This window comes from Dromaius novaehollandiae, chromosome 11 (genome assembly GCF_036370855.1).
Source record: "Dromaius novaehollandiae isolate bDroNov1 chromosome 11, bDroNov1.hap1, whole genome shotgun sequence".
Classification (NCBI taxonomy): Eukaryota; Metazoa; Chordata; class Aves; order Casuariiformes; family Dromaiidae; genus Dromaius; species Dromaius novaehollandiae.
This window is the reverse complement of record NC_088108.1, coordinates 20,513,516-20,526,205: the sequence shown is the minus strand read 5'-3', so window position 1 is coordinate 20,526,205 and position 12,690 is coordinate 20,513,516. Positions and strand designations below refer to the sequence as shown.

Below are 12,690 nucleotides of genomic sequence, written 5' to 3'. Positions count from 1 at the left end.
ATGAAAGAAAGCGTGAGCAACAACAGCAGCTGAACTTTGGTGTTCTGAGTTGCCCTCTGGAGACACCTACCTCTTTCTATTGACTATTTCCAGTACCAACGGATACCTGTTTGCTAACGGATCAGCTAAGTGAGGGGCACAGCAGTCTCCCTCCCCTTGGGGAATGCTCTCCTGACATGAATCGCTGAAGCAGAGTTGCAAATTTTAAACAAGATGCTTCTAGCTAAAAAGTGGAGAGGCTAACTACATGGAGAGGCTAACTACTTCCCAGGGTGCTGTATCTCTGCACTCTACCTGCTGAAGGCGGGTATGAAGATCCAAGGTCTTCTGCAGCCGCGCGTGCTTCCTTTTGATCTCATCCGACAAGACGTCGGAATGGTGCCGCAGCTCGTTGCACTGCTGGCAGATCAAGTTGAGTGCGTAGTGATGATTTGCTGCTAGCTGGTGTCCATGTAGTATCACCACCTGAGCCTTCCCTATCAGGTCCTTCAGCAACAGGAAGAGAAAGGACCGCACATTTAGTGAAATAATGACAAAATGTCTACAAATACCTACATGCACTTTATCATTTTACCTGATTTCAGGTACTTTTGGAAATGACTGCCATTAGGAGTGGCCAGAGTGGGTGGTTTTGTGCAGCATACGATGGCACCCATTGTCTGGGAAAAAAGCTTTCACCATCCAAAGGAGGAAGAAGAAGAAAATGTTTCACCTAACTAATTATGCTGTGAATGGTTGCTGGCTAAGCACTGCTGCCATCGCCAGGAACAGCCCTCTAAAAAATACATCCCATGTCCAGTTTAGGCACGCCATGCTCATGAGCATGAAAGGGAACTGAGCAGTTACGGTTTATAGTGAAAACAAACCCGGCTGTTTGTAACAAAGCTTGATGCAAAGACCATGCTGTCTTACATGCACATCTTGGTCGGTGTAATGGTTTTTATTATATCTTCTCCAGTGCTGGCTTTCTGTTGGGACTGCTTCCCTGTTGCACCTACTCTGCCATGCTTTTTCTTCCTCCTCCCACTCTCGAGAAAAATTTCCTCCAAATGGCCAAAAAGCCTTAGACCTTTCCCCCACTGCTCTCATTTTCAAGGGAGCCTCCAGGGGCTGCATCCGAATCCCTCAGGATTTCTCCCCCGCGACAAGCACATCCCTTCACAGTAGTCACAGTCTCAGCCAGGCTCCTGTGAATCATCTCTCTTCACTCTTTTTTTCAGCTACATCTCTTATCCTTCATCCATATGTTATGTTCAAATCACAGACGCTTCAGGATAGCAACTTTTTTGCCTCTCCATGTGCCTGTTAACAAGTCTCTGGCTATTAGAATAGCTAAAGCACTTCACATATAAATAATTCTTCTTCCAGCTCATTAACTCCCACGCCTGCCCTATGTTCAGACATTTATCTGATCTGGATTTTCATGGTGGCTCAGCAATTTATTTCAGCTATGATAATTAAATACCCTGTTCCTGGTTTGCAGTGTGATCACAATTTTGCTGCACAGGGCAGAAAGAGATGAAATCAACACTTCAGTGCAGCCACTTACCGCTGAATGACACTAGAATCGGGCCATTTCAGAAAACATCTCCTACCACAAACACAGAACGTGCCTCTTCCGTTTCATTAGTGCACCTTTCCTATGAAAGATTATCTCACCTGAGCCATACCATCTAAATGACCCAAGTCTTTGAGCCTTTGTTTTACTTGGGAGACGCTATCTCCAGTGTCAGGCACTTCCGCTTGCTGACCCATTAAAAATTCAATGGTGTTCTTGACCTAGACACAGAAAAGAAGATTGCTGCAAAATGATACAAAGCACAGGCATAAAATCATTCTCAGACCAAAAGTTAATCACATTATAGCTCAGACTGCTAAATACAATAATAAAACTAGAGTCCAAAAACTAATTTCTAATTTCAAAGATGCTCCTGTCCATGAAATCTATGTGGCTGCAGGGCAATGATATCTAAATTAGCTCTGAATGAGGAAGCACAGTGGTCTTCCCAATCCAGCTACCCTGCTAGTCAGAGTCACAGAAAAGCAGCATAAATTGAACACCCTGTAGTAATTGCAGACTTGATTTAACTCGTTCAGAGTTAGATCTAGTTAATCTAGTTACCTCATCACCATGTGCTGGAAAGAACTCTAATTAAAAAGCATAAAAACACTCTACTCTGCCCTCCTTTTTTTTCCCTCCCCCGACTCTTCTTTCTGTTAAGAGAAGTAGTGCATCTGATCATACCTCTTGAAAACTTTGCTCAAACTTCCACAGTTGTAAATATTGTTCCATTTTTAACTGGTGTTTTTCCCAGAAGCCATCAAAAGCAGTCTCCATCTCACGCAGCTGACCAAGTAACCTTGAGTACAGAAAGAAGAGAAGACAAAGAATTTGCCAATAGAGGAGAAGCAAAGAGGAACAAGCCCTAGAAATATCACCTATTTAGGCCTTCTGGGCCCAAGCTCATCACTTGCTCGAATTCAGTAGGCAGGTTTATGTGGCTTGTGGAGATCTCAAAAAGAACTTGAATGAAATCATCATTACAGATGAAAGCATCTATGTGAAGCAGTTGTTGTTATCTCCATCTTATCTGAATGCTACCCGAGAGCCTTGCACTGGAGAACACTGCATCTGCTCCACAGCTTCATCACAGAGGTGGGCAAACAAGTCAGAGGAGGTCAAAGTCGCTTGACAGAAGTCACCCAGCAATTTGAGGGGTCTGGAGCAGAACTGTGGTATCTTTGTCTGCACCTTTTCCACAGCTGACCTAAACAGCACCCCACAGTTATACAGTCAGAGTGTTTTCCCTCAAGAATCATTCAAATAAGCAACACCGCACACTCACCGATTCACAGTTTCCCAGTCCCCGGGTCTCTCGCGGTGCTGGTCCTCACGGCATTCACCGGAGTCAGGCTCTTCTAAATTACTTAAAAGCAAGTTTCCTTCTTTTTTGACTGCTGTAATATCTTCCTGCATAACACGAAACATTGCTGATTAGGACCACTTTTTGTGAGCTAAGCCATCTCACGTTTCTCCTGCTGCTTCAGTTTCCCTGTTACAAAACGCAGCAGCAGCAGCGATGCACGAGACCGGAGGGCCCCGGCGGACGCCTGAGCCCCCCAGCACAGGGCCAGCACCAGGGCTGGAGGAGGTGACACCATGGGCAGTCGAAAGCCTTTTCTTGTACGCTAGATACACCAGCCCTATCGTCAGACAGGTGTTAACTTGATTTTTTCCCATTCAGTATATCAAAAGAGTAATTTCTTAGTTACTCCGTTCAAGTAATTTCTGTCATTTTTTCCACTGCATTTGCAACTGGCTTCTGTTCAGGTACATAACTGAACGGAGCTGTTCACAGCTTCCTAAATTGTTCTGATCTACTCATTATTTGCATGCAGGAATCAGCTGCACCAATCTTTTGGTTGTCATGAGAGCTACAAGGATCCCATGTGTTGCTGTCATCACAATCTGTGCACAGTTTCTCATCTACTTTCATCTTTCATGATCTTAGAAAGAAAACAGAAAAAAGCCAATGGACTTCATTTGAGTCAAAAGCCAAAGAATGTTTTTGATATTTTAAATTAACGGACGAGGTATTAAAAGCAACAGATGCCTTGTACTGAATACTGCTGTGCTTTGTATGCTAATGAAAACACATGATATTTTTCATTTCCCCACAGAGAAAAGTGTGTATTACCAGTCTGTTTACATACAGGATTAAGTTCTCTGATATTTGCTCCCTACGCTTTGGATATAGTCCTAAGCATAAAGTTTAAATCAAACATATGGCAGCACATGTAGCTGCTGTGTTATTACACCTCTCTTTGTTTTTAAAGAAGAAGTAGAGGTCCATGTGCTGTGTTTATAGTTATACTTTCCATGCACACGCACACACACATATGTGCCTGCACCCAATCCACGCGGGATGTCGTTCTGCTCTTTTCTGACTGGCAGCCTTCTGGGAAGTCTCTGTCACATGAATGACAAATGATTGTAAATGAAAACAGATACACTTTGATGTATGTAGACGTATCCTGTCACAAAGCAAAGGACCTCATTCCTCAACCCCACAGCACTGCCGTTAACAGGGGCGTCCTGTTTAGGAAGCGAGGGCTTTGCCATGGGGCCGAGGCTGTGCACGGAAATGCACGGGGGCAGCACAAGTAACAGCCTGACAGCAGCAGCGGGCTGTACCAAATCTTCCACTAAATCCTATAATAATTTTAATCGCAAGTAGTTGAAAAAAATCTTAAAATGTTAAAGAAACAAATGCCATTTAATGTGAAACACAAAGGCTCACATTAAGACAGGGATTGTGCCACGAATGCTGTATACGCTGTACTGCATACGTTCTCAGTAAACCTTCACCTTGGATGCTCGGTCAAGCCACGGCTTCCCAGCAAAAAGCACGAAGCGCAGACATGGAGCGCGCTCCAGACACCAACTTCTCTGGCCGGTGAGCAGGTGGCAGCTGAGACAGTTTGCTGGATGTTGGCATGGAAATTTATTTGAATGAAAGGCAAATGTAAGTGTAACATACAGAAGTAGTCATGCTGTGTTTTATTTTGTCTGTCAACACATACACATGCCTGGGAGGGAAGGAGGAGTGAGCCTCAAACAAACAGGCAGTCAAAACCCGGAGATCCTGTCTCGCCATGTGAACAACAGCTGCCAACACGCGGCTGAGTTTCAGGTGAGACCTACCTTGAGCTGGTAGTACTTTTCGGTGCGCAGTGCCAGGATGCGCTCGATCGAGTACATGTCCTCTGGTAACTCGGTCTCCGCCAGCTCCGTGCCAAAAGCCTGCAACATCTGGGCAATTTCCTTCACGGTTAGTGCAAAACTCTCTATTGCCTGGTGGGAGACAAGAAGTGCAATCAGCTTGGGCTTCAGGATATTCCAAAAGCTCGTTACGAACGCATTAAGATACCAGGCTGAGATCTGCAAGGAAGCTAAACAGCTTATTCATACAGAGGCGGTGAGAGGTCCACTTTACGCCGAGCTGCTGTGCACTTCTGCGTGTTAGATAGCAGCCAGGAGCACACGGCCAACTGGCTTCTAGTACAGCCTGAATGCAAACAGGGACTTCAGTAAGGACAGCATTGGGCACAGATATCTCATGCTTCGTTTTCTGCTGCCTGTCCTTAGGCACTATGAGATTTTTCCTAACACATATTGGAGGTATATAGCAGGATCCACCTTAGGATCCAACTCTCACATTTCTGTACTCCCTCTTCTGTCATCCTCCTCCTGGTTAGCCCATGCCAGGAACCACTTCCAGACAACAGGGCTTGGAGATGTATTTGGCTTCTTGCTGAGAGATGTTTCCAGCTTTACAAGTCCAAAGAGGGGGTTGCAAAGCAGCCTGGCATCATGGCTACATCCTCTGCAGCTTCACCAAGAGACACGGGACAACAGTGTGCAGCGGAGTGATTCCTAGTCTTCCTCAGACAGTGATACACTGGCTTGGGGCGTAAGCACTGCCTGTGAGAGGAGATGGTGCGTAACACGCGGGTGGACTAGCAGCGGGCACAAGGTGTCAAGACGACCACGCGTGTTTTCCTGGCCCCCCTGCAAAATGGACACTTACCTACTATTTCCAGTTCTGTTCTAGAACCTCAACATTTTCTTAGATTAACTTTTAACATTTCTGTCATTCCAACAGCTAAAGCGTGAGAGCTATGTCACTGCTGATGTAACACGTTGTGCAAAAGAACAAAACCAAGAATGAAAAATTAAAACATTCATGAAGGCGACAGTGCACCAGTGTAAATGGGCAAAAACAGCAGAGCAGTAGCTTAAACCCTTCCAGCAACAATGTCCTGCCCTTTCGTCTTCACACTGAGCTCCACATCTGCCTGTGTGGATGATGCTGCAGGACAGGGGGCACGAGGGTCAGTCTGGTACATGTTTTCATCAGTGTTTTGACCTATTGCAAAGGTAATTGGGAACTGAGCCTGTCATTAATCCGAGAGCAGATTCCAGGGAAATCCAAGAGCATACAGAGAACAGAGACATGAGGGTACAGAAAGCGCAGAGACGCATGGCAAGGCACAGCTCAGGGAATCAAATGCCTGATTCCACAGAGATCCTGGCAATATTAAAGGAAAATTCTTGCAAAGAAAAAAAAAAAAAAGGAAAGTTTCTGAATTCAGTCAATGTGCAGAAGCATCCCTATTGGCCTAGTTCCCCAAAACATTTGTGATACTAATTACCTGAAGCAATAATTATTAAAAATATACATTCTGTATTTACCATTATGGGAATTCTAATAACGATTTAAGAAGATGGATCTTCCGGGAGCAATTTCAAAAGGAGCCTAAGGGAGTTAATTATGCAACTCCCTTATAAACCCATTGAGTGCTTAACTCCACTTGACACCTTTGCAAATCTTCTCCGAGAAACACAGTGGCTTCAAGGGCTACTTTCAGCTACCCAACGCTCGATGCCTCTTAGGAGACGCGCAGGAGGGGCTGTCGCTCTCGCCACTTTGAGGACCAGGCCTTACCCGCCCTGCCGCGACCGGCCGCGAGCCCCGCGCCACGCCGGCACGCACCGTTCTGAAGATGACCCATTCGCTGTGGCAGTACTCCAGGGTGCCTCCAAACTCCGGCGTTAACTGCTTTTCATCAATGTACGTCAGCAGATCGCTAACGGAGCTCAGCATAACAACCTACGGACAAGGGAACGCTGTTAGCTGGTTAAGCATCGCTTCTATTCAACACACGAGTCAAGCCTGGAAATCTTTCATGTATCAAAAAAATTGGGTTTGCTCTAAATATTGTTCGACAAGAGGGTCTTCTTTTTATGCTTACGGCTCAATACGGCTTTTATTTTATATATTTCACTCTTTTTAAAGTCAACCCTGATACCCCACATGCCTTCTTTCTTAAATGCAAAGTACAGTGAGATGCTGCAGTACCTGACTGCAGATCAGAGTCAAAAGCAAAGCTAAGGCATGGTTTTTTAAAAGATGATTTTTCCAGTCCTCTGGAAAAATACATAAGTTTTAACACCTCTTGAAGCAGTGGCCAATTTCATATAAATACATACTCATGAATTTTTCTGTGTCTTAATCTTTCCTGTGATATGAATCATGAATTTTCAAAACTGTGCAAGTGATGATCATTTTAGAGTGAAAAATGCACAGTTTGTGAAAGCTATATTCTTTTCTACAGAAAAACCACGAGTGTGCTTTGTGAGTCTGTAATTGTGTCAGCCTTGGACTCTCTGAACGAATAGTTCTCTTTTCTTAATTATTCTCGCTAGGTCCTATAAGCAAGGTGGCTTCAAAACCTTCTGAAACTTTCACTTGAGAATACAAACCCATTTCAGTGGCTATTTCAGAAATAAATACCAACATGATGTCAGTAACGTGTTTACACTGAGATGAAAGCAGTGATTATGGGTGGCACTGATAGTAAAAACTTCACGGGATGTGTCACTGGCCATCAAACCAAAGTTAATTCCTGAGCACTGTCTTCTCCTCCACGGAGGTGTGCAGCTGATATGGGGGGGTATCGGCAGGCTTACGAACCCACCACCCACTAGCACGGGCATGCTCCGCGGGGAGCAATCTTTGCCGTAGGGTGCTGGAAATGTTGCGAGAGAGATTTGGTGGGAACATGGCATCACGGTTAGAGGCGCTCCGGTTACGCCAGGCGTAGCTGCGGGCGGCGTGCAGACACTGCCGCACCTCGGGCGCCCGGGGCACGGTCAGTCCCTGGGCGCCTGGATGTGCGTACCGGTAATTTGAGTAGAAAATCCTCCTGACTAAACCGAAATCCAATGTCAGTGAAGGTGCGCTGGAAAAACCCCGTGGGACGGAGAACCATCACTAAGTGCAGGCTGCCCGGGAAAGAGGCCTGCAAGAAAACAGAGACGACAGTCAACCTGGGCACCTGACCGGTCAAAGTGACTGTTTTCAAATGCCTATAAAAGAGGGGAAAACAAACAAGCTTTGCGGGGTTTTTTTTTTCTTGACTGCCCCTGACTGCTCCCTGCTTCTATTTACTGCTAGCCTTTTTCTCGCTTTGGTCTGCTCTAAGTTGGAGTCCGTGTTTCCCAGGACAGGGAGGTGTCCCGCACTCCAAGTGCTTGCCCGGCAGCCTGCAATCCCACCAAGGGGCTGCAAGACTTTTGCAGGCTCATGTATTTTCAAAATGAGGGAAGATATTACGAGTGGTATACAGTCAACTGACTTATTAGTGAAGGGATCATGTAGTCCCACTTCCTTTTGTAACAAGCAGGAGTTCAGCCATCTGCCTTGAAGGGCCATTGATAATAAACTTTAAGACTTTATATCGTGTCCAGCACTGTAACTTAGGGAGACAAATTACGATTTGACAGGGAATGGAAGGCTGGAACATCAAATAGACTAACAGATAGATCGGGAATACACAGTTTATTCCCAGACTCACTAATCGTCCCATAACTGCATCAAGCCTAATCTGCTAGTCCTTGATGATTATCAGGCAACATTTAATCTGCGGCAAGAATTTGGAATTTCCTGTCTGTGCTGCTAGAGCCTTTTTTCCAAGCATATGGTTGGCAGGTCCATTTTTAAATAGATCAGTGAAAAGGGTGCTTGAGAATGAGAAAGAATTTCTAAGGAACTAGGAGTCACATCATTAAATTATGGATAAGTGCACGAGGCAAAGACCTGAGTTAATTAAGAAGTATGTATTTTCTCTCAGATCCAGGCAAGCCAGGATACATCTCTCCATATATTCCCCCGTTTTGTTTTTTTTTTATTCAAACCTAAGAACGTTAAATGTGTCAGGCGTGACAGCAAGCTGGGACTGGGCCATCCCGGGACCATGCACTGACCACCATCAGCCCAGCGATGGTGGTGGCTCCTCTATCAGCGACGGCCCTTCTCCAGCTTGCAGACCAGCTACATCGGCGTCCCGGTGCAGCACTCCTTCCTCTACTGCACAGCAGAGCTGTGAGCTGGCCACATAGGAAGAAAGATGATAGTAGCATCTACACCATGGGTGAGAGTAATGAACATGTTTAGATACTCTGCACTGCAGGGCACTTAATCTCTGCCTTGGAAACATGGATTGCTTCCATAAACATGCGATTAGTGTTTTTCAAAAAAAACCATAATTTACAGTTGAGCTCTGACATCCTTGAATTACACCGTAATTCATTCACTTGCTGCTTTTTCTTTCATAGGAAAGGTCTGGAAAGGTTGTAGCTTCTGTTGCCCACAACTCCACTTAGAAATGGATAGTGACTTTTAGGATCAAATAAGCCACATAAATTCAATATATTGATTTGCATATATATATAGAGGGAGATTTTAAGCAGGAGTGGAAAAAACAAAGAAATGAAAGTGAATGAAGTGCCAAATTAATACCCTTTTGAAGTCAACAAGAACTGTGCCAGGGATAAAGATTTGGCGTTAGCATCAAGAGCAAACCACTAAATACTGAAAAAGCTTCTGCATGTTCCGGGCCCCGGACGCTGTATCCCAGCACCGCACAGCGCCTGTTTAACACAAAACACTTCTAAAACAGCCGCCAGCCCCAGGCACACGGCGAAGGCTGCAGGAAACCAGAACAACCAGCTCCCGTCCCGCTCAAACCTGCAGCTGGGCCAGATACCCGAACCCGGCCACGGAGTCACCAAATCTTCGCAAACTCCAAGGCAAACCTTGTCTAAGGCTCTTAGATGATTAATGTTATCTAGGGCTAACAGGAAACATTTTCCCATCCTACAAAATCTTGCAATTCCAAAATATTTCCCCCCTCTGTTTCTGGACAAAACTGAAACCTTTCACGGATCTTTCACACAACCACAGTGAAACAACACCAAGCCCATGCGCGTGAGAGGCCGCAGGAGATCCGGGCTCAGCTCCTTGCTCCAATGCCTATTTAACCATCTATAAAACGAAAATCAGCTCTCACACGAGACAACCACGTTACGCTATCCGACAGGCCCGTTACAGGGCACTGCTGGGTCTGAAGAGAAGCACGTCTCTGATCCCCTGCTCAGCTCAGGAATTTAAACCTGAGCTTCCCATGTCACTAGACAGCAAATCATCCACAGGCTCCTGGAGATTTCCAAGGAGTTGGAGACGTTTCTCACTTTCCAAAATCAAGCAAAAGTTCCAGCAGGGATGCAGAAAGCCTTTGCCGAGGAAAGCATGACCAGACCTGGCACAGTCTTGCAAACATTTGGGATGAATTGAAAATTTACAGCATAAATATTTCACTAGAAAGTTTCTGGCAAACTCAGCATTCATTCTCCAAGCTGGCCCAGAGAAGTCGGCTGCCTCTCCCGCTTCACCATGCTGCCCGCCTGTTGGACCCATTAAATGCTGCCAATACTATTTCTGGGCCCGTTGGCTGACCTGGCCAGTCCTTAATGCTCTTCGTGCTCCAACACGTCCCACGGCACTAAAAAGGTCCCACAGAAAGCCCACTGGTCTGTGTCCGTGGTGATGCCATGTCCGCAGCCTAGGAGCTGCAAGGCTTTCCTATGGCATTCCCTTGCTCCCACCACTTTTCCCCCATAAGCCTCATGTTGCAGGTTGGTGATTTCCCAGTGGGCATTTCTCCGCAAACAAGACAACAGCAACAGCCATCAACAAGGTCAAGGAGCCAACACAAGCTGCAAACAAATGGGGAAGGATGCGTCGTTTCTGGTAGGTCTTCTCTTTCCAAGACAGGCCCTGCACCTTCTGACATTAATGGCTCAAACTGAATTTAATCAATGCCTTTTGAGGCCCATAGTCTTATAATGCTTTGAAGGAGCTTGGAGGAGGTAATTTTAGGCCCTTCTCCATGGTCACCAGTCCATCGTAAGTGAATCCAACTGTGAAGTCCCAAAGAGTTTGGGGGAAGTCACTGTTTCCAGCTCCGAAATCCAAGAGTGTGTCCAGACCTCTGAACTTTCAGCTCCTACTGTAACCTTCTCATGACGAATGTATCAGGAATATCTTTGAGAACAACAACCAGGCAGAGATGCATCCTGCTTTGGTCTTACCTCATTTTCTGCTTGAATCACCAGTCCCATTTAACCCTGCTCATCATTTCAAGCAGCGATGAGTCTGTTTTGCCCTCTCTCTCCTTCAAATCTTCATTTCAATTGCATCTTTCCTGCACAGAACAGAATCCATGGAAGCCAGGCTCGGACCTTGGAACCCTATCTCCCACTGGGAAGCTATGGAGTGTGGACCTCTTCGCGCTTGGGCCCTGGGATGGGAAACTTAGAGCTCCAGGAAGAGGGACCAGCGGTCAGGATGCAGCCAGAGGTGAGTGCCAAGAGTAGTCTGCAATAACTATAAGGTGTTAACACCTCTGGGCAGCAGAGGTGCTTTTGGTCACCTTGAGTTTCATAAATGCAGGATGCCAACATGTTCCACACAAAATATAAAAAGAGACCATAATCTGATATTCATATCCCTCTGCCACATCTGATAGACAGGTAAACTCTTCTTTGATATAGCAAACCTTATATCCTATATATGCACAACTGTATCCTTCTGCTACTTGATACGTTTCACCCTCAGAGGTAGCTGCATTTGCAGGACAGGTAATTTGATTTCTGTTTGGTTTAAAAAACATTTGGGGATTTTTCTGCTGATCTTATAAGATCAAGGTCAGCACTTATGGGTAGATTAAAAAAAAGAAATACAGTTTTGCACATGATACCTAATGTATTTCAAGAATGGAAAAAAACAAACAAGCAAACAAGCAAAGGAAAAAAACTTGAAAGAAAACAGCTACCAGTCAAACTGTATCCTGTGCCCATTTTCAGACTTAAGAGAAAGCATGAAAAGTAATAAATAAATCAATAAAAATATAGGCCAGTAACTCCTCAGAGATATATTTCTGAAGGGATTATATCTTTTTTGATCACTACTAGAATTCTAGTTCTTCTAAGGGCCGAAGTCTGGAGCAGTTACCTGCAGACTTAACTCTAATAATACTGAAGGTAATGCTGGAAAAAAACCCCTTCCCTGTAACATATTCAAGAAAGCAAAGACAGAAACATCCTTATCTTACCTTATAGTTTATCTTATTATTTATAACACTAAAAAGGATCTCGTACATTCGACAGACTCGGTGATATAGAATAAAGAACCTAAAAGTAACCCCTGCGCCCTTTGCCCTCTGCTATTTCTCTGCAGTGTATCAGGAAAGACAGAAAATTATCGGCACAATTCCCACAAATCACACAGTTGGCAACACTTTGCTCCTATGAACTCACTGGCAAAACAGCATGTTCAGAAAATTCCTCAAGTCCTGAGGACACAAATGCGAATACCCTAAGGCCCCAGTCCAGCAACTCATTTAAATGCCTGCTCAACTGCAAGCATGCAGGTAACCCTGATATAATTGATACTAACGAGCTGTGCTAATAAAGCACAAGAGCGGAACATGTGGAAAGCATCACAGCAGTTATCTCCTTTGTGAGCATCTCATCCCAACCACATACTTAATGTGGTTTGAGGAGTTCAGTTTTCAGGGCATATTCTTCCCTGCAGGTCACAGGGACATTTGTGAGGTTAGAAGTCAACGGAGTTAAAGAAAAAGTAATTTCTGCCAGTAAGTTTGTTTCTGAACAACAGAAACTGAAGAAGCTACTGGCCTTTGTACAGATGCTGAAGTTAATGACTTTCTTCTGTCCTTTCAGGGAAAAGTCTAACGATAAAATGCCAAGTACTGCTAGTGCGA

General features: G+C 45.0%; 1 protein-coding gene across 1 annotated transcript in view; it reads right to left on the bottom strand.

Annotated features, from left to right (window-relative positions):
- MCF2 (MCF.2 cell line derived transforming sequence) overlaps positions 1 to 12,690 on the bottom strand; it is a 59,512-nt gene that overhangs the window by 26,125 nt on the left and 20,697 nt on the right. Inside the window, exons 5-11 of the mRNA XM_064518313.1 lie at positions 7,747 to 7,866; positions 6,558 to 6,674; positions 4,706 to 4,855; positions 2,847 to 2,971; positions 2,246 to 2,360; positions 1,660 to 1,779; positions 295 to 486 (exon numbers count right to left, since the gene is read on the bottom strand). Of these exons, the coding sequence (XP_064374383.1) occupies positions 295 to 486; positions 1,660 to 1,779; positions 2,246 to 2,360; positions 2,847 to 2,971; positions 4,706 to 4,855; positions 6,558 to 6,674; positions 7,747 to 7,866 (939 nt within the window). The remainder of the gene's footprint in view (positions 1 to 294; positions 487 to 1,659; positions 1,780 to 2,245; positions 2,361 to 2,846; positions 2,972 to 4,705; positions 4,856 to 6,557; positions 6,675 to 7,746; positions 7,867 to 12,690) is intronic.